Below are 23,809 nucleotides of genomic sequence, written 5' to 3' on the forward strand. Positions count from 1 at the left end.
TGTGATTGACTATATATATACACATAATTATATATATATATATATATATATACAAAATGAGAAAATGGAGAAATATATCTAAATCATTCATCAACTATCAGATAATACCGAATCATATACTTTATTAAAACACTACACAATAGCAATGATATTATACATTAATATAGTACAATAATTACAATCAATATGGTGAAATATAACTAAATAAATATAACAAGACATAGAAATACATTTACATGTACTTCTCTAGCAGTATATTGGATATATGTTATCCCATGGAGGGTTGAATTTACAACCCCTATCTCATTATATATATATATATATATATATATATATATATATATATATTATATATATATACATGTACATATATATCATAATATTAGGGAGTATAACTCCAAATTTACAGGGAAAAATTCAATTTATTATTAAATCAATTTCACAATATAATTATATAAAATATAAATTAGAGAAAAAACCACTATCATGCGATTCAAACAATGATAGACATAAACCAAAACATAAATAACAAATAAAATATATTTTTATAAAACATAAAACTAGATCACAAAAAGTATAAAAATGAATAATCAATATATAAGTAAAAACACTATGTACGTTTCATGGCTATAATTAAATTCGAATTACAATTAAATTTAATTGAAATGAATTCAATTTAAAATTATAGTCAATCTTCAGGTTAACAATAATAGTTAAATAAATAAGCAAATAGAGTTAAGCAATATCTATTTTAAAAATAAATAAAATATTTTTTCTTATAGAAGAAATTCGATTAACTAAATTTGAAATTTAAAACATTAGGACCAGTTGCCTACAATACGTTTATTATGTTAAATATTTGAAGTAAAAAATAGAGTAAATAGATAGAAAAATGTATTTATCTCTGTAGATATAATTTAGCTTAAAAAACATTAATAAACTATAGAATATCTTTAACCCTGTAAGTTTGGAGTCATACTCCCTAATATTACTATATATATATATATATATATATATATATATATATATATATATGAGTTCAGCAAAATTTAGATTCAAATGAATATGGTACTTAAGTTAGATGCACCAGAATTTTGTATGGTATTATCCATATAAATTCATGGGGTGATTATAATCAAAAGAAGCAACAAGAATAACTTCCGTAATTTGGTACGATCGTTTCGCACTACATCATTTTATTAGATGTTATAAGTATTACAATAGTTTTAAAATGCTGAGCACTCATCAGCCATTAATAGAGGTTTTCCATTAATACATAATTTTCATATCAAGTGATAACATTATAGAGAAGATAGATATATAGACAAAGATATGGATTTAAATTTTAAGAACATTTAAGGTAGTGGAGTTTATCAACTGACTGAATAATATTCAGTTAAATAACCGTTCGGAGCTACGAGTATTTCTAAATTTTTCAAATTTTAATTCTTTATAACCAAATAAGAACGAATATACCATACTGGTTTTTAATTCAACATACATAGATTACTAAAAAACTTCATTGCAAACTTAGAATTAAATTTCTCCATTTTTTTTATATTCTCATATACTAAATAGTATAAATTCTATGTCCCTAAAGAAACTATTCGGTTCACCTTGATTATCTCACTTCCATTTCTTAATATATCATTAACCTAGGATATTTTTACCTAACTAATTAGCCTTTCTCCGCGAGTAGTAAATATTATTTCCAACAGATTCTATATTTTGATTCATTAATAACATTTCACTATCTACTAAATCTGAGTAATTTACTCTTCTTAATTACTTCTCTTCATAAAAATTAATCACCTTTTACTAAACCTATGAAAACTTTTCTTCTTGAGTACTCCTCTTCCAGTTTTCCTATTATATATATTTGACCCCTAATATATTCACTTGACTAATAGGACTTTTGTCCTCAGTTAATGAGTATTATGCCTACTCATAATAAGTGATAAATTTTTCTGCAAAATGAATAGATATTAGATTTATAATTTCTCCTTTAATCCAATGTATCAAAATATTCAAAATCTTCCAGCTAAGTATAAACTTGATGTATATAAGTATAAAAGAATCTCTGTATTCTCTATAAGTGGTCACTGTGACCATTTGACGTTAACCTAGTTTTCCTAATGTTAAATCTGTTTACCAAATAGTAGTAAAAGGCATCTGTTGCATTATAACCCTCTCTCTACCTTAATTTCTTTATATGGAACTTTGACATCTATTTCACCCCTATTTCTATAAATAGAAAATCTTTTTTGTCTCCTTTCAATTGATCATCCTTCCCAAACCTTCTAGCAGTTGAAAACAACTGAATATTCTGAATACTCTTCGGTCAGTTGATAAACTCTACTACCTTAATGTTCTTAAATTTTAAATCCACATCTTTGTCTATATATCTACCTTCTCTATAATGTTATCAATTGATATGAAAATTATGTATTAATGGAAAACCTCTATTAATGGTTGATTCTCTTCATGGGACTGTCACACTAAGTTGACAGTATACAACTACTCTATCGTACCACTACTGCATATATCTCTCTGAGATATTTAGAAATGTATTATTTCTAATTCTTTATCTTAATTTTGAGAAATAAAAGAAATATATAAAACCGCATTATTTATGTGATGATCCAAATAGCGATCTATTTGAAATTTAAAATCTTTACAGACGAATTACTTCATACAACCACAAACACACACATGCACTCAGAAAGATAGATCATTGGATAGATAACTAGACAGACTGACAGACAGACAGATAGATAGATAGATAGATAGATAGATAGATAGATAGATAGATAGATAGAGATAGATAGATAGATAGATAGATAGATAGATAGATATGCACATAGGTGTTCATTCGAAGGAAGAAGATACTGAAAAACGTCATATGTATGTACGCATGCATGTAAGCCCATGTATGACTCTGTGCATCTTTTCTTTTAACAAATGTCGTACGCACCTTTTCCATCAAAGTTAGAGTTGTCACCATGATCTCCTTCTGCAAAAGCAACGTCAATATCAGCCGCTCCTGCCGTCAGTTCCGTAAAGTCTAAAGGAATCACGTCAGACCACATTTTGAAAATTTTGGTCAAATTATTTCTGCAAATATTAACACCATACATAAGTTTACTTGACTATAAATATCATTCAGAAATATATATTAATATCATATGTAGATACGTGAGTTGTGTTTGTGCGTGTGTATGTTTGTGCATGTGTGTATGTGTGTTTGTCTGTGTGTGTGTAGGTGCGCGTTTCTCTTCTCTGTATGTATGTAATATATATATATATATATATATATTATATATATATAATATATATTATATATATATATATAGTAGTAGTAGTAGTAGTAGTAGTAGTAGTAACAGAAAAGAGGATTTCGGTTGTCCCCACGTGGTGGATTGTAATGTATATAAGAAAAATAAAAACGGAAAATACGCACACTTACATGGTTATGGTATAGTTTTTAATGTATCGACCGGTTTCGCAATCGCTATTCACTCGTGAATCTCATTATAAACAACATGGACCCATTTTCTTTTTAAGAAAAAATATATTTTCATATAAATTAAACATTGTATCATGATAGCGATTGCGAAACCGGTCGATACATTAAAAACTATACTATAACCATGTAAGTGTGCGTATTTTCCGTTTTTATTTTTCTTATATATATATATATATATATATATATATATATATATTATATAAAATCCGTTCTGTCTGTCTGTGTGTCTTCTAAGTTCTCGGGCATCCTCCATCCGATTGCGCTCAAAATTTGATATGTATCGACCAGTTATCATGGCGTGTATAATTCTTGAAAAATTTACAAATCGATTCCAGGTGAGAATGCGATCGATAAAGCATTCTTTGGAATAGAAAAAAGTCTATCTTTATTTCTTCTTTTGCTGGTGTCTCAAATTTAGGTTAAGTCGGTGTTTCTCAAAGGGGAGGCCTATGGGACGGTCGGGTGAGTTGTTTTGAGACAATTTGGTTTAAATGTTTGACAACTCAGCACCGTCCTTTGGAAGGGGGCGTTTTGCTCGTACATATGTATGTATGTATGTATGTATGTATGTATGTATGTATGTATGTATGTATGTATGTATGTATGTATGTGTGTGTGTATGTATGCGTGTATGTATGTATGTATGTATGTATGCATGTATGTATGTATGTATGAATGTATGTATGTATGAATGTATGTATGTATGTATATATGTATGTATATATGTATGCATGTTTGAATGTATGTATGTATGTATGAATGTATGTATGTATGTATGCATGTTTGTATGTATGTATGTATGTATGTATGAATGTATGTATGTATGTATGTATGTATGTATGTATGTATATATGTATATATATATATGTATGCATGTTTGAATGTATGTATGTATGTATGTATGAATGTATGTATGTATGTATGTATGTATGTATGTGTGTATGTATGCGTGTATGTATGTATGTATGTATGTATGTATGTATGTATGTATGTATGTATGTATGTATGTATGTGTGTATGTATGTGTGTATGTATGTATGTATGTATGTATGTATGTGTGTATGTATGCGTGTATGTATGTATGTATGTATGTATGTATGTATGAATGTATGTATGTATGTATGTATGTATGTATGTATGTATGTATGTATGTATGTATGTATGTATGTATGTATGTGTACACGGATTTAAAATAGCAACGCATATGACTTTACCTTTGCATCTTAACTGGTATATCGTTCGTATAATTTAAAACTTTGTATGTCAGTTGACTTTTCTCCCATTTGTGATTACCTGTATTCAACGAGATGATCTTTGTGTAATTATGCACAGAATAAGAAAAGTTAAGCAACATAAAACAAAGAAATAATATTAAATTTTATTTTATTCTTTTTTTTTGACACCAGGCTTCATTACAGTTTCACAGTGCTGCAATAACTAACGAAGCATTGGAAGGTTGATGTAATCCACTAGTCCCCTCTTTCCAAAATTTCCCTGTACCTCATCCTGTTATCTATATTATTATTATTATTGAGTGAGAGAGCAGTGCATGCCATCAAAGTGACACTGGGGTAAAATATACGAAGCCCAATATACGAAGCCCAATATACGCATCATGACTACCCGTCTGATAAAGGTACACCAGGCACATGCATCACAACCATATGTGCGCGACATGGTGATCTCATATCAAGATAAACAGCACATGACCTTGCAGGTGGGGCCCAGTTAGAATTTTCTTCAGGTCGAGTAGCCCATCCTGCTCAAAAGGTCCCTGAATAAGGGTTGCTTTAGGATGTTGAACGAAACACCCATGTTTCCGGAGGTGAATTATTCAAACCCCAAAGAATCTATGATACTCCCCCACTACTTCTGCTCATGATCAGAGATGCACATATCGTCAGCCACTAAGGGACATGCTCAACTGGTTAAGGTCAAACAACTGACAAGCAAATCTGTGGTATTGAGCAGAATATTTGCTGTAGCCCATCTTTTATACCAAGACAAAACAATGTACATGATAACACTTCCAATTAGTTAAGATCAGAAGCCATGAGAGCCACTGCCTGGTACTGCTATTATTATTATTATTATTATTATTATTATTATTATTATTATTATTATTATTATTACTTTTTTTCTTCTTTCAAATTTGCTTCCATTTCTTGCCGAGTGTCTTCCCGACTCCTAGGGCAAAGAAACTCATAGTATACATTGGTAGGCCATTAAACCAAACTCAGTAGTTCGTTCATTTTTTTTTTTTTTTTAAATACATGAGCAGCAACAGTTCTCACATCGACAATGCTCTTCTCAATACGTGTGATGTACCAGTTAAGACAATCTTTTGCACTTCTTGCAGGGATGGTAAGACAGGGATCATTCTCATATAATTTTCGGTTCCCTCTTGATCATTCCTAGTGCTCCTACGATCACTGGTATTGTAACCGCCTTGAGATGCCACATTTTCTCAATTTCAATGAGTAGGTCTTTATATTTTCTGAGCTTGTCAAACTCTTTCGCTGAGATATTATGATCACAGGGGATGCTCATGTCGATCAATAAGCAAACTTTATTGTTTTGGTCTTTCACAACAATATCTGGTTTATTGGCCTTGATGGTTCGGTCTGTATGTACTGGAAAGTCCCACAGAATGGTTACATTTTCTCCTTCAGTTACAGCCTCAGGGTGGTGATTATACCACTTGTCGGCAGTTTTGATATTGTAATGCCGACTTATTAGCCAGTGTAGATATTGGCCAACTCTGTCATGTCTTAATTTATACTCCACTGGTGCTAAGACTTACATCCAGAGATTAGGTGGTCCACTGTTTCAATTATGTCGTTGCAGAATCGGCATTTTGGGTCTGCTCCATTTTTCATCACATTGGCCTGGTAGTTCCGGGTTAATAGGCTTTGATCTTCAGCAGCCAGGATGAAACCTTCGCTCTCTGCTTTTAGCCCTGAGCTCCGTAGCCACTGATGGGTTTGCTTCTGGTCAACATCAGCTTGTTTGCTGCGGGTCACATATTTGCCGTGCAGAGGTTTCTCCTCCCACCTATCAGCCAATTGCTCGTGCGCTTTTTTCATTGCCATCATTTTCACCTTCTTTGCAACATAGTTGCCGTACTTTCCCTCGGGTTGTTCAGTTTGGGTATCCTGCACGAGATCAATAGCAAATTTTTTGCTTTCCTTTATGATAGAATGAAGCTTCTTTCGTCTCTCGTGATTTTCCACGAGTTTTAGCATCCAGTCATTCGATATTTCGAGATATTTATTATTATTATTATTATTATTATTATTATTATTATTATTATTATTATTATTATTATTATTATTATATATTATTATTATTATTATTAATATTATTAATTATTATTATTATTATTATTTTATTATTATTATTATTATTATTATTATTATTATATTTCCTTCTTCAAATTTTCTTCCGTTTTCTCGCCGAGTGTTTTCCGTACACCTAGGGCAGAGAAGCTCATTGTAATGCATTCCCAGATTACACACGCAAATTCACAGGTAAAATATGTATTTAAAAATTAATAAATAATTCATGGATGGATGTTGTTTTCACAGCGATAATGCTCTTCTCGGTACATGAGCCGTTCCTGTTAACATGATTTTTTGCACTTCCTGTAGGGATGGTAAGCCTGGTGTCATTTTCAAATAGGTTTCAGTACCTTTTTTTTATCATTCCTAGAGATCCCACAATCACTGGTACTGTAGTCGCCTGATCTTTTATGATAATATCTGGTTTATTATCTTTTATAGTTTTGTCGGTATGTAAGGGGAAGTCCCATAGGATCGACACATTTTCTCCCTCAGTCACAGCTTCAGGATGGTGTTTATACCATTTGTCAGCGGTTTTGATTTTATAATGCCGACATATTGCCCAGTGTAAATACTGGCCGACTCTGTCATGTCCTGCTTTATATTCTACATGTCCTAAGACTCTACACCCTGAGATTAGATGGTCTATTGTTTCAATCTCATCGTTACAGAATCGGCATTTAGGGTCAGCTCCATTTTTATCACATTGGCTTGGTAGTTCCGGGTTAATAAGCTTTGGTCTTGAGCAGCTAATATGAAACCTTCACTCTCTGCCTTCGTAACTATTGATGCGTTTGTTTCCGGTCGATTATTATTATTATTATTATTATTATATTATTATTATTATTATTATTATTATTATTATTATTATTATTATTATTATTACTATTATTATTATTATTATTATTATTATTATTATTATTATTATTATTATTATTATATTATTATTATTATTATTATTATTATTATATGTTTGACTTTTGCTTTATATTTGTACAAGTGGCTCCAAGTCTCACCCAGAGACCTCAAGAGACAACAGGGTTGGAAGTTCATGTTGTTGTTATGCCTAGTGTACCATATATTTGGTACACTATTATTATTATTATTATTATTATTATTATTATTATTTTATTATTATTATTATTATTATTATTATGTGTTTGACTGGGATGTTGTTTAGATGTTTCTGATATCTCTTTTTATCATACCAAGGGCATCTACAATACCTATTTCATTTGCATTGTTGCTGCTTTCATTTCGTCTACCATGAGATATTTGTGTCCTAATTTGATTAATTTCATCGTCAGTTAACCTGTTATTCTTAATGATATCTCTACGAACATTACTTTAAATATTTGCATCTATATATCCACGAACTTCATTGCTTACTAAGATTCTCCATGAAATATATGTTTGTAGTATGAAGCTATTGCTTGGGTTTCGTTGGGCTGTATAAAAAGCTTTCAATACATCTCTATAGGTCTCCAAAATCCATTTTAGGTGATGGTTTTGGTGGCGTCATTACAAGTCTAAGTTTTGGGTTATCTCGTTTCGGATTGTCTTTTTCAGAGTTTGTTCCAACAGCAGAATTTTGAGTCCAGTCTTTGTTCCCACTGGGTAACGCCGTCCTTGTTGTCTCGGGGGATGACAGATCCAGCATGAGTTTTAGCTTGACATTAAAACATTGAGGGTGACAACAGAAAACGAGTCTGTATGTTTAGGGTTAACTTTTTGATCGGAAACCGCTTCCGCATTCTTCGAATGAATATATTTTTCATATTGTAGTGGCATGAGACTTATAGACTGAAATTCGCCTTTTCGGGGTGGGGGTGGGGGTAGCCGTTTCCAGGAAATCTTGTTTATTGGTATGTGACAAATTTGTTCATTTTAATGTTCCTTCGTGACAAATCTCTTTGTTTTTGTTTCGGTATCGATAGTCACACGTCTTTTTCTCTTTCTCTGTGTGTATGTGTCTGTCGTATAGGCATTATTTATGTTGTGTACATGTAAGAATGTAAAGTTGCATGCATAGGTAACTAATAATAATAATAATAATAATAATAATAATGATAATAATAATAATAATAATAATAATAATAATAATATTGAAAAATACCTTAAGAATGAGAACACAGGTTCCAAATATCCCCCAAGATACCTGGTGAAGGCTGGAGGGTCTATCAGCCGAAACGTTGTGTTAACAACAAACAAGATGAGGACAAATATCCGTCAAATGTAAATAATGTACATAATTCCTCATCTCTTAAATATAGAACTATATTATATTGCTTAGGTAATGAACATGCGAAGTTATTCAGGAAGTCAGTTAAAATAACGTTTCAAATAAATTTGGCTTTACTCTGGATAGCAGCAAATTTGCGATTTTTCAGAAGTAAAACAAAATTTGATTATATTATTAGCAACCATATTATACTATCTTTATAAAATTTGCCATACACTACGAGACAAGTTTTCAAATGTACGTGTTCAACAAGTGGGGAATTATTCACAACATATATACAAATAAATACGAACAAGTTATTTTGTGTTTAATATTGCAGATTATTAATTTAAGAGAAAATTTTCCTTACTAAGTCTATAATTTGCAAGGAACTTTGATACATCTGGGACACCACATCTTCTTCTCTGCATCGCTTTTTTTGTGCGATTGTCTAACTTTCCCGTTATTGGAATATTAGCAAATCTTTGAAAGTCTCTGTCGTTGTTGAAAATATAAAATACAGGTTAATCCAACATTAATAAAAAATGTATGACATAATTATTTGTAATTAATGTACTCAAGTGTGTACATGCATGAATATCTACATACCTACATACACACACACATACGAGTTATCTAGTAGATCGTCTATTGCAGAGTTTGTTCCAATAGGAAAATTTGATCTTAAACATAACCCTACATCTAGCCCTAACCCTACCTCTAACCCTGACCCTAACACTAACCCAAACCCCTAACCCTAATCCCTAAACCTAACACTAAAACCCTAACCCTAAACTCTTACCGTAACCCTGAACCCTAACACCTAATACTAAACCCTAATTCTAAGACTAAACCTAAAGCTAACCCTAAGCTCTAACCCTAAACCTAAACACTAACCCTAACACTAACGCTAACCCTAACACTAACGCTAACCATAACACCAACCCAAACCCCTAACCTTAATCCATAACCCTAACACTAAAACACTAACACTAACCCTAAACCCTAACGTAACCCTGAACCCTAACCCCTAGCACAAAACCTAACGCTAACCTTAAGCCCTAACCCTAACCCTAACCACTAACCATAAACCCTAACACTAAACCTAAACCCTAAAACCATAACCCTAACCCTATCCCTAACCCTAACACTAACCCTCACACGAACCCTAACCCTAACCCTAATCTTAAACCCTAACCCTAACCCCTAACCCTAACCCCTAACCCTAAACACTAACCTTAACTCTAACCCAAACCGCTAACCATAATTACTAATCTCTAGCACTAAAACCCTAACCCTCAACCCTAATACCGAACAATAAACCCTATTCCTAACACTAAACCTAACGCTAATCCTAAGCCCTAAACTAACCCTAAAACCTAACCCTAACACTAACTCTAACCCTAAAACCGAAACCTAGTCCTAACCTTAACCCTAAGCCTAAACCCTAAACTTAACCCTAACACAAAACCCCCTAATTCTAAAAGTTATTCCTAACACTAAACCGAACGCTAACCCTAAGCCCTAAACTAACCCTAAAAAAAGACTAACCCTAATTTTACACCCTAAAGTAACCCTAACCCTAACACTAACCCTAACACTAACTCTAACCCTAAAACCGAAACCTAGTCCTAACCTTAACCCTAACCCTAACACTAACCCTAAACCCTAACCCTAACCCTCAACCCTAACACCTAACAATAAACCCTAATCCTAACACTAAACCTAACGCTAATCCTAAGCCATAACTAACCCTAAAACCTAACCCTAACACTAACTCTAACCCTAAAACCGAAACCTAGTCCTAGCCTTAACCCTAAGCCTAAACCCTAAACTTAACCCTAACACAAAACCCCCTAATTCTAAAAGTTATTCCTAACACTAAACCGAACGCTAACCCTAAGCCCTAAACTAACCCTAAAAAAAGACTAACCCTAATTTTACACCCTAAAGTAACCCTAACCCTAAACACTAACCCTAACTCTAACCCAAACCGCTAACCCTAATCCCTAACCCCTAACGCTAAAACCTTAACCCTATAACCTAACCCTAACCCTCAACCCTAACACCTAACAATAAACCCTAATTCTAACACTAAACCTAACGCTAATCCTAAGCCCTAAACTAACCCTAAAACCTAACTCTAACACTAACTCTAACCCTAAAACCGAAACCTAGTCCTAGCCTTAACCCTAACACAAAACACCCTAATTCTAAAAGTTAACCCTAAACCCTAAACCCTAACCCTAAACACAAAACCCCCTAATTCTAAAAGCTAACCCTAAACCCTAACACTAAACACTAACTCTAAACCCTAACCCTAAACCCTAAACCAAACCCTAACCCCAAACCCTAACCCTAACGCTAAATCCTAACCCTTTACATAAAAAACATAGACGAAGACGGGTGTGTAAACAACAAACAGATGTATTAGTTTAACGCTCAGGAAGTTAGGAAGTCTTTTACGTTTCAAGCCTACGCTCTTCACAGAAAGGAACGCAAAAATAAGCAGAGAGAGAAAATAAAAAAGGTTTTGTGGCTAGCTATCAAACATGGCGAATCTATCTATCTATCTATCTATCTATCTATCTATCTATCTATCTATCTATCTATCTATCTATCTATCTATCTATCTATCTATCTTTCTATCTATCTATCTATCTATCTATCTATCTATCTATCTATCTATCTATCTATCTATCTATCTATCTATCTATCTATCTATTTATGTACCTACCTAGTTGGAATTTACAAAATATGTTTTGTCTTCCTATTAAAAGATGGGCTACAGTAAATATTCTGCTCAAAACCACAGATTTGCTTGTTGGTTGTTTGACCTTAACCAGTTGAGCATGTACTATGGTCGCTGACGATATGTGCATCTCTGATCACGAGCAGAAGTAGTGGGGGAGCATCATAACCATGTGTTGAGAGGGATTCTTTGGGGTTTGGATAATTCACCTCTGGAAACATTGGTGTTTCGTTCAACATCCTTAAACAATCCTTATTCAGGGATCTTTTGAGCGGGATGGGTTACTCGACCAGCAGAAGATTCTAACTGGGCCGCACCTGCAAGGTCATGCGATGTTTATCTTGATATGAGATCACTATGTCACGCACATATGGTTGTGATGCATGTGCCTGGTGTACCCTTATCAGATGGGTAGTCACGATGGGTATACTGGGTTTCGTATATTTTACCCCGGTGTCACTTTGATGGCATGCACTGCTCTCTCACACAATAATAATAATAATAATAATAATAATAATATAATATAATAATAATAATAATAATAATAATGATAATAATAATAATAATAATAATAATAATAATAATAATAATAAATAACAATGATAACAATAATAATAATAATAATCATACTACTACTACTACTAATAATAATAATAATAATGATAATATAACAATGATAATAATAATAATAATCATACACTACTACTACTACTACTACTACTACTACTAACTAATAATAATAATAATAATAATAATAATAATAATGGAAATAATAATAATAAATAATAATAAAATAATCATAATATAATATAATAATAATAATCATACTACTAATAATTAATAATAATAATAATAATAATAATAATAATAATCATACTAATAATAATAATCATAATAATAATCATAATAATAATAATAATCATACTAATAATAATAATATATAATAATAATAATAATATAATAATAATAATAAATAATAATATAATAATAATAATAATCATAATAATAATAATAATAATAATAATAATAATAATAATAATAATAATAGATATAGTATGCTCAGCTGACAACAAGGTATGCGATAAGGAAGAAAGAAAAGCCGAAAGATATGACAGGTTAGCTTGGGACATTAAGCAGCTGTAGTCGATGAAGAAGGTAGCAGTAGTAGCAATTGTCGGAGCCCTGGGAAGAGTGAGCAAGAATCTTGAGAAGTTCATGGAAGAAATAGGGACTGCAATAAGTGTGGAGCACTTGCAGAAAACAACACTGCTTAGAACCGCTCGGATACAACGGAAGTTGCTCGAAAAATAAGAAGTGTTACCTTAGTTCACTCGTAGTCAACAGCTGACACTGGAGTACATCTCCAGCGTTAGAAAGTGTGCAAAGGCAAAGATGATAGTAATGATGATGATAATAATAATAATAATAATAATAATAATAATAATAATAATAATATAATAATAATAATAATAATAATAATAATAATAATAATAATAATAATAATTATGATAATAATAATAATAAAAAGATAATAATAATAATAATAATAATAATAATAATATAATAATAATAATAATAATAATAATAATAATAATAATATAATAATAATAAAGCTGGAAAACTACTATAAAATAACCACCGTAGGACTGCAAAAATATCTACTTCAGAAGGAAGGAAAACTGATCCAGATAGCGGCAAAACACGAGCAAACAAAAAACTGTTCTCAGTATTTAAGGAAGCTGACAAATACAAACAAGAAATCATACCACCTAATGAACATGAAGAAGAAGAAGAAGAAGATGAAGAAACAACAAAAGCTATAAAACAAATGAAATCCAAACTAAAAATAGAACAGCAACGAACCATGATAAAACGATGGCAAGAAAAGCCCCTTCATGGTAAATATACTGGACTAAACTAAACGCAAAGAAATGACAAAGAAAAATCCCAGCAATGGTGAGAAGCTCATGACTCAAAGCAGAAACAGAGGGATTTTTAATTGCAGCAGCACAGACCAAGCCTCCCCACCAGAAATTACCAAAACATGTAATGAAAAATATTACAAGTAACTGCAGATATGTGGAGATGGACAAGAAACAATAAATCATATTATCTCTAGCTGCCCAGTCCTGGCTAAGAAGAATATATTCACAGACATGACAGAGTTGGAACCTACATACATTGGAAGCTATGCCAACATTATGGAATAACAACAGAAAAGATGGTATAGGCACACACCAGAAAAGGTCACAGAAAACGAGAAAGCAACCATACTCTGGGATATGCCGATACACACAGATAGAGAAATTAAGGCCAACACCAGATATAGTTGTCAGAGATCATGAAGAAAAAAATGCTTTCTAATTGATGTATCAATACCGGCAGATGACAACGTGTCTCTAAGAAATGGAGAAACTCTCAAAACCAAGACCTGGAAATAGAGGTAACTAGAATGTGGAATCTGAAAACAGAAACATTCCTATCATAGTAGGTGCATTAGGCATGATAAAAAAATATTCAGACAAATACATAACAAAAACACCAGGACTTACAAACACATATAACATACAGAAAATTGCACTACTGGGCACTGCACACATCCTACGCAGAACACTTTCCATACAATAACCATCAGCATCACAACAAATCACAGCACATACCCAAGGCACACAGAGCTGCGCTCGGTAGTGAAGTGAAAGCACGCTATAAAAATAAAACTACTGAATAATAATAATAATAATAATAATAATAATAATAATAATAATAATAATAACTTCACCGTTCAAACTGACAGAAAGATAGATGCAAATAGGCCAGACATCATATTGAAAGACTTCAGACAAAGAACATGCCTCCTCATTGATATAACTGTCCCAATCGATATAAACGTATCTGTCAAGACCTACCAAAAACTGAGCTAATATAAAGATCTTAAAATAGAAATCAGCAAAGATACCAGGAAACCCCAAAATGACAGAAATTCAAAAGATAGTGCTCATGGGAACTACTCATATCCTACGCAAAATACTCTCTATGTAATCCCAAGGTTTAAAACAAACTCTTTTTTTTTCTAAATTTATATTAGACATTCATGAGTACAACACAAAAAAAACCCAAATATATGGCACACTAGGCATAACAACGTGAACTTCCAACCTGTTGTCTCTTGAGGTCTCTGGGTGAGAGACATGTACAGACATAAAGCAAAAGTCAATAATAAATAATAATAATAATAATGAAATAATAATAATAATAATAATATAATAATGATATATAATAATAATAATAATAATAATAATATAATAATAATAAATATATTTCTTTATTGCCCACAAGGAGCTAAACATAGAGGAGACAAACAAGGACAGACGAACGGATTAAGTAGATTCTATCAACCCCAGTACGTAACTGGTACTTAATTTATCGACCCTGAAAAGATGAAAGGCAAAGTCGACCTCGGCGGAATTTGAACTCAGAGCGTAAAGGGCAGACGAAATACGGCTACGCATTTCGCCCGGCGTGCTAACATTCTGCCAGCTCAATAATAATAATAATAATAATAATAATAATAATAATAATAATGATGATGATGATGATGATGATGATAATAATAATAATAATAATAATAATAATAATAATAATAATAATAATTGTCGGAGGCCTGGGATCAGTGAGCAAAAATCTCGAGAAGTACGTGGAACAAATAGGGGCTGCAATAAGGGTGGAGCACTTGCAGAAAACAGCACTGCTTGGAACCACTAGAATACTCCGGAAGGTGCTCGGAAAATAGGAGGTTAGTGTTAGGATTAACTTATTTCATTTATATTTTCTTTGTACATATTTCGCAATTACCCGTCATCTAAAACTTAAGGGGCATTTATAATTTTTGCATATTCGCAATTATTTCCCGACATCTAAAACGTAAGGATCCGAAAAATTACTTTATTAGAACAAAGTACATTTTTCAAGGTGAGTAGCGAAATTGCATTTAGCCCCTTATCAACTTTTTCAGGGTGGACAACGAGGAGAGCTGTACTCGAGGGAGTTCATCAAACGGTGAGTGAAAGGTGCGAAAATGGCATGAGTGGTGAGTACCACTCGAGGAGCTGACCCTGCGAGTCGGATGAAAGTAGGAGTTGGAAAGGGCACTTATCTCCTGCGCCTATATATATATATATATATATATACGATGGGCTTCTTTCAGTTTCACTCACAAGGCACTTGTCCAAGGTGCCATGCATTGGGAACCCGGAACCATGTTGTTTGTTAAGTAAGCTACTTACCACACAGCCATCCCTGCGCCTATATTTATACATACATACATATATTATAATATATATATATTATATTATATATATATATATATATATAATATATATACATATTAGGCACTTGTCTTTGCCTTGCATCCTTTTCGGCGTGGGGGGGGGGGTGCCGAAAAATTAAGTACTAGTTACAGGTGGGGATTGGGTAAGCTACTAGAGCAGAAAACATTATTATCATCATCATCACGTAATCGTCGTCATCATCATCATCATCAATATTATTATTATTATTATTATTATTATTATATATTATTATTATTATTATTATTATTATTATTATTATTATTGTATGTTTGACTTTTGCTTGACTTTTGTACAAGTTGCCTCCAAGTCTCACCCAGAGACCTCAAGTGACAACAGGTTGGAAGTTCATGTTGGTGTTATGCCGAGGGTGTCATATATTTGGTTTTGTACTAAGTGTTGTTCTAGAGAATGTTTAAGAAACCATAAGAAAATTATGTTTGTTTTAAAACTTGAGATTACATAGAAAGTATTTTGCGTAGGATACGAGCAGTTCCCATGAGCACTATCTTTTGAATTTCTGCCATTTGGGAGATTTTCTGGAATCTGAGTGAGGTAGCAATCAGCTCCTTTTGCTATCATTCAGAGGGCACCTATGACAACAGGTATTGTTTTAGTCTTCAGGTTCGACATTTTGCTGACTTCTATTTCCAGATCTTTATATTTGCTCAGTTTCTGGTAGGTCTTGACAGATACCTTTATATCGATTACGACAGTCATATCAATGAGGAGGCATGATTTTTGTCTGAAGTCTTTTACTATGATGTCTGGCCTATTCGCGTCTATCTTTCTGTCAGTTTGAATGGTGAAGTTCCAGAGGAGTTAGATGTGATCACTTTCAAGCACTGGAGGTGGTTTTTATTTCTCACCAGTTTTTATCATGGAGTAAGTCCAGGCTTCTGCAAGTTACCCAGTGAATATATTGTGCAGCTCTGTCATGCCTGTTGAGATACTCTGTAGGCGCAAGAAGACTGCACTTGGAGACAACATGATAAATGGTTTTATTTTGTTGTTGACATACATGACATGTTGGGAAGCTGCCGTTTTTTAATATGTTGGCCTGGCAGTTCCTTGTAGGTAGGCATTGATTTTGAGCTGCTATGATAAAACCTTCTGTTTCAGATTTTAAGCCAGAGACCATTAGCCATGGATGGGTCAGGGTTTTGTCAACATCTGCATTATTCGCTCTCTTTGGGTATTTGCCATTGAGAGGTTTTTCTTTCCATTTATCATTCAGAATATCTAAGGCAGCAGTTTTAGCACGGGTTTTCATGCGCTTATCTTTTTCTGTGCTTGTTTCTTGTATGTCTAATTCCGAAATTTGTTGTATTTGGAATTCACTTAGATATTCCTTTGCCTGTTTTGTTACTGAGTAATGATGCTTTCTTGTTTTCATGTTTTGAGACAAGTTTTAACGTCCAGTCCTCAGAGTTTTTCAGGTAGGTGTCTAGGCCACCCACTATTCCTGGCAGATAAAGTCGTTCTATATTTGCCTTAGGGTGGTGCATTCTATGCATTGTCAACAGTTTTTATATTTTTCTGCCAAGATTATATATTTCAGTAATTGACCAGTTAACGATATTGAAACTGTAAGTCACAACTGGTATGGCTAAAGTATTGATCGCTTCGATCTTGTTTCTCGCATTCAGCTCTGTCTTGAATATAACATTCTCTACTGATACTTTCCTTCATTTCTGGATGCCTTATTCCGTCCCCTTCAATTACCCCTAGGTACTTGTAGCTGTGCGCTGGGTCTAACTCATTTATGACATTCTGCTGGTCAAGGTAAACGTTAGATGTTTCTGTCATTTTTCCTTTGATAAAGGTAGCTTTTGCACATTTATCGAGGCCAAATTGCATTCTGATGTCATCACTGAATTGTTTAACAATCGCTATAAAGCCCTTTTCATACATCGCTATGCGGGAAGCTTATTATTATTATTATTATTTATTATTATTATTATTATTATTATTATTATTATTATTATTATTATTATTATTACTTTTTTTTTCTTCTTTCAAATTTGCTTCCATTTCTTGCCGAGTGTCTTCCCGACTCCTAGGGCAAAGAAACTCATAGTATACATTGGTAGGCCATTAAACCAACTCAGTAGTTCGTTCATTTTTTTTTTTTTTTTAAATACATTAGCAGCAACAGTTCTCACATCGACAATGCTCTTCTCAATAGTGTGATGTACCAGTTAAGACAATCTTTTGCACTTCTTGCAGGGATGGTAAGCCAGGGATCATTCTCATATAATTTTCGGTTCCCTTCTTGATCATTCCTAGTGCTCCTACGATCACTGGTATTGTAACCGCCTTGAGATGCCACATTTTCTCAATTTCAATGAGTAGGTCTTTATATTTTCTGAGCTTGTCAAACTCTTTCGCTGAGATATTATGATCACAGGGGATGCTCATGTCGATCAATAAGCAAACTTTATTGTTTTGGTCTTTCACAACAATATCTGGTTTATTGGCCTTGATGGTTCGGTCTGTAATGTACTGGAAAGTCCCACAGAATGGTTACATTTTCTCCTTCGGTTACATAGTTACAGCCTCAGGGTGTGATTATACCACTTGTCGGCGTTTTGATATTGTAATGCCGACTTATTAGCCAGTGTAGATATTGGCCAACTCTGTCATGTCTAATTATACTCAACTTATTATTATTATTTATTATTATTATTATTATTATTATTGTTGTTGTTATTTTTATTTTTATTCGCCGGGCGAAATGCGTATCGGTATTTCGTCGGCCGCTACGTTCTGAGTTCAAATTCGGCCGAGGTCGACTTTGCTTTTCATCCATTCGAGGTCGATAAATTAAGTACCAGTTACGCACCGGGGTCGATATAATCGACTTATTCCGTTTGTCTGTCCTTGTTTGTCCTCTCTGTGTTTAGCCCCTTGTGGGTAATAAAGAAATAAGAAACGTAGCTCGCGAGCAAGGGGAGATAATTCCTTAGATTTATCTACACATTTATCTCCCTTGAAACAGGTATTTGAATAGTTTATTGCGTGATGTAATTGAGATGGACGTGGGTGTGTGATAAGATACTTGCTTCCCAACAACATGGTTCCGAGTTCAGTCCCACTTCCAGGTACCTTGGCAGTATCTTCTACTATAGCCTCGGGCCGACCAAAGCCTTGTGAGTGGATTGGTAGACGGAAACTGAAAGAAGTCTATTATCTCTCTCTCTCCTCTCTCTCTCTCTCTCTCTCTCTCTCTCTCTCTCTCTCTCTCTCTCTCTCTCTCATATATATATATATATATATATATATATATATATAGGCGTAGGAGTGGCTGTGTGGTAAGTAGCTTGCTACCAGCCACATGAATCCGGGTTCAGTCCCTGCATGGTACCTTGGCCAAGTGTCTTCTATAGCCTCGGGCCGACAAAAGCCTTGTAAGTTGATTTGGTAGACGGAAACTGAAAGAAGTCCGTTGTATATATGTATGTATATATATGTATGCGTGTGCATATGTTTGTGTGTCTGTGTTTCTCCCCCAAGATCCATTGTCAACCGATGCTGGTGTGTTTACGTCCCCGCGAACTTAGCGGTTCGCCTAAAGAGCCCGATCGAATAAGTACTGGAGTCGATTTGCTCGACTAAAGACAGTGCTCCAGCATGGCCGCAGTCAAATGACTGAAACATGTAAAAGAATAAAAGAATATATATATATATATGCGGAGAAGTGGATGTGTGGTAGCTTCCTTACCAACCACATGGTTCCGGGTTCAGTCCCACTGCGTGACATCTTGGGCAAGTGTCTTCTACTATAGCCTCGGGCTGACCAAAGCCGTATGAGTGGATTTGGTAGACGCAAACTGAAAGAAGCCCGTTCTTATATACACACACACATACACACACACACATACACACAACACACACCACACACACACACACACACACACACACACAACAACACACACACACACAAACACACACACACATATATATATATATATACTCTTGTGTCTGTGTAGGCGCAAAAGCCCAGTGGTTAGGGCGGCGGACTGGCGGTCGGAGGATCGCGGTTTCGATTCCCAAACCGAGCGTTGTATTTATTGAACGAAAACGCCTAAAACTCCACGAGGCACCGGCAGGGTGTCGTAGTGAACCCCGCTGTATTCTTTCACCAAAATTATCTCTCACTCTTTCTTCCTGTTTCTGTTGTACCTGTATTTTAAAGGTCCAGCCTTGTCACATTCTGTGTCACGCTGAATCTCCCCGAGAACTATGTTAAGGGTACACGTGTCTGTGAAGTACTCGGCCACTTGCACGTTGATAAATGAGCTGCGACGTCACTGGTGCCAGGCTGTATCGGCCCCTTTTGCCTTTCCCTTGGATAACATCGGTGGCGTAAAGAGGGGAGGTTGGTATGCATAGGCGACTGCTGGTCTTCCATAAACAACCTTGCTCAGACTTGTGCCTCGGTGGGTAACATTCTAAGTGCAATCTCATAGTGGTTCATGAGCGAAGGATGACACAACACAAAATACGATTTAGCTTAGGACAGGTATAATTACCAACACAGGAACATGTATCATACATCAAAATGAAGCTGGTCCTCTGTGGATCACATCTCTACTTCTCAACATAGTCACTGTACTCTCAATAGCAATGTTCCACATTCGAATGTGAGCATGTATCCTTTCCCCTAAATTTCCACTGACTGTTCTTTGAGTCACTTCCTCACTACAGTTTCACTAGAATAATGTTTGCCTCTGAAACCCTCTTTCATGGGACCGAAGGGGTGATAGTCCAGTGACGATAATAGTCCAGTAACGAGGAAATGAAAACTTTAATGAAGAAGTGGCTCAAAGAACAGTCAACAGAATTTTATGGGGCAGGGATACATGCTCTCATTTGAAGGTGGAACATTGCTATGGAGAGAAACAGTGACTATGTTGAGATGTAGGGATGTGATCCACAGAAAACCAGATTCATTTTTGTGTATGATACATGTTCCTGTGTTGGTAATTATACCTGTCCTAAACAAAATGTCATTACTTTTTGACTCACCCTCGTGTAAAGAAAAAGAGTCTCAAAGGAAAGTCGTTTTGTTTAGGACAGGTATAATTGCCAATACAGGAACATGTATCATACATCAAAATGAAGCTGGTCTTATGTGGATCACATCCCTACCCCTCAAAATGATCACCATTTCTCTCAATAGCAATGTTCCCCCTTCGAATGAGTGCATGTACGAGGATGAGTCAAAAAGTAATGCCATTTTGTTTAGGACAGGTTATAATTGCCAACACTGGAACATGTATCATACATCAAAATGAAGCTGGTCCTATGTGGATCACATCTCTACTTCGCAACATAGTCACCGATTCCACCTTCGAATGAGAGCATGTATTCCTGCCCCCTAAAATTCTGTTGACTGTTCTTTGTGCCACTTCTTCATTACAGTTTTCACTTCATCGTTATTGGAATAATGTTTGTCCCCCAAACCTTCTTTCATGGAGCTGAATGTCCTGTCTTCCTCCCTTTCTCTCTCTCTCTTTCTGTCTCTCTCACTCTCTTTCTATATATATATATGTAGAGAGAGAGAGAGTGAGAGACACACACACAAACGTGGACATATACACACTCATATATATTTATATGAAGGGCGAGAGAGAGAGAAATGAGAGAGGGGTCGAGACAAGGGGGGTGAGACAGAGGAGATGGGGAAGAAAGAGGAGAGAGGGGGCGAGAGATGGGAGAGTCGGAGAGAGAGAAGGAGAGGAGAGCGGGGGCGAGGGAGAGGAAGGTGAGTGAGGGGCGAGAGAGAGAGAGGGAGATGAGAAAGGGTCGAGAGAGAGAAAAAATCTTACCTTACGGCCTTTTCGATGCTGTAAATTTCGTTTGAATGTTCTGGAGGCATATATCCGTATGTTCTTAAATAACTCTTTAATAATAATTAAAATGGATTTTTAAAAATATATAAGTAAAAGAATTTGGTAACAACAACAGCAACATCAACACAAATTATAATAATTTTTATTAGGATTGGGTTTTAGGTTTAAGGTTAGGGCTTTAGGGTTAGCGTCAGGGTTTAGGCTTAAGTTTTCGGGTTATGTTAGGATTAGGGTTTAAGAGTTACGGTTAGTGTTTAGGGTTACAGTTAGGGAAGGGTTTTAGGGTTAGGCTCAGGGTTTGGGGATTAGGGTTAGGGTTTTAGGTTTAAGGTTAGGGTTTAGGGTTAGCGAAAGAGTTTAGGGTTAAGTTTTCGGGTTAACTTAGGATTAGGGTTTAAGAGTTAGGGTTAGGGTGTAGGGTTACAGTTAGGGAAGGGTTTTAGGGTAGGCTTAGGATTCGGGGGTTAGGGTTAGGGTTTTAGGTTTATGGTTATGGTTTAGGGTTAGCGCAAGGGTTTAGGATTAAGTTTTCGGTTTATTTTAGCATTAGGGTTTCAGAGTTAGGGTTAGGTTTTGGAGTTACAGTTAGGGAAGGGTTTTAGAGTTAGGCTTTGGGTTTTGGAGTTAGGGTTAGGGTTTTAAAGTTAGGTTTTCAAAGTTAGGGCTAGTGTTTTAGGGTTAGGGATAGGATTTTCGGGTTAGATTAGGGTTAGGGTTTTAGATTTATGGTTAGGTTTTAGGGTTAGATTTATGGTAGGGTTTGGGGGTTAGGCTTAGGCTTCTGGTGTTAGGATTATGGTTTTAGTGTTATAGTTTTAAAGTTAGGGATAGGGTTTTAGGGTTAGGGATAGGGTTCGGGTTTTAGGGTTAGGTTAGGGTTAGGGTTTTAGGGTTAAGGTTAGGGTTTTAGGTTTAAGGTTAGGGTTTTAGGTTTAAGGTTAGGGTTTTAGGGTTAGCGTCAGAGTTTAGGGTTAGGTTTTGGAGTTAGGTTAGGGTTATGGTTTTAGATTTAGGGTTAGAATTAGGCTAGGATTTTAAGGTTAGGCTTAGGATTTTGAGATTAGGGTTAGGGTTTTAGATGTAGGGTTAGGGTTTAGGGTAGGTTTTAGGGTTAGGCTTATTGTTTTGGGGTTAGGGTTTTAGAGTTAGGGTTTTAAAGTTAGGGATAGGGTTTTAGGGTTAGAGTTTAGGGTTAGAGTTAGGGAAGAATTTTAGGGTTAGGCTTAGGGTTTTGGGGCAAGGTTTAACGTTTAGGGTTAGGTTTTCGGGTTAGGTTAGGGTTTTAGAGTTAAGGATAGTGTTTTAGGGTTAGGGATAATGTTTTAGGGTTAGAGTTAGGGAAGGGGTTTAGGGTTAGGCTTAGGGTTTTGGGGTTAGGGTTAGGGTTTTAGAGTTAAGGATAGTGTTTTAGGGTTAGGGATAATGTTTTAGGGTTAGGTTTAGCTAGGGCTAGGGTTTTAGGGTTAGGGTTAGAGCTGTAACTTTCGTTTGAATGTGCTGGCGGCATATATCCCTTTAAAAATTGTTAAAATGAATTTTTTTAAATATCTAAGTAAAAGAATTTGGTAACAACAACATCAACTTCAACACCATTTACAATAATTAATATTGGGTTTATCTTAATACTAGCAGTGTAGCCCGGCGCTGCTCGGGTTTGTTTTCTTTCGACCATTTCTTTCGATCACTCTTTAAGTGAACATTCTTCTGTTTGAAATACACGGCAAAATGGCGACACACATTTTTGATGTAAATAATTTTTTGGTCT

At 34.6% G+C, this 23,809-nt stretch overlaps 1 protein-coding gene across 1 annotated transcript in view; it reads right to left on the bottom strand.

The window, feature by feature from the left end:
* Window positions 1–23,809, bottom strand: part of LOC115222658 (matrilysin-like) — a 46,281-nt gene that overhangs the window by 7,183 nt on the left and 15,289 nt on the right. Inside the window, exons 3-6 of the mRNA XM_029792977.2 lie at window positions 22,021–22,094; window positions 9,459–9,583; window positions 4,741–4,819; window positions 2,975–3,114 (exon numbers count right to left, since the gene is read on the bottom strand). Of these exons, the coding sequence (XP_029648837.2) occupies window positions 2,975–3,114; window positions 4,741–4,819; window positions 9,459–9,583; window positions 22,021–22,094 (418 nt within the window). The remainder of the gene's footprint in view (window positions 1–2,974; window positions 3,115–4,740; window positions 4,820–9,458; window positions 9,584–22,020; window positions 22,095–23,809) is intronic.

Source organism: Octopus sinensis, linkage group LG20 (assembly GCF_006345805.1).
Source record: "Octopus sinensis linkage group LG20, ASM634580v1, whole genome shotgun sequence".
NCBI classification, from domain to species: Eukaryota; Metazoa; Mollusca; class Cephalopoda; order Octopoda; family Octopodidae; genus Octopus; species Octopus sinensis.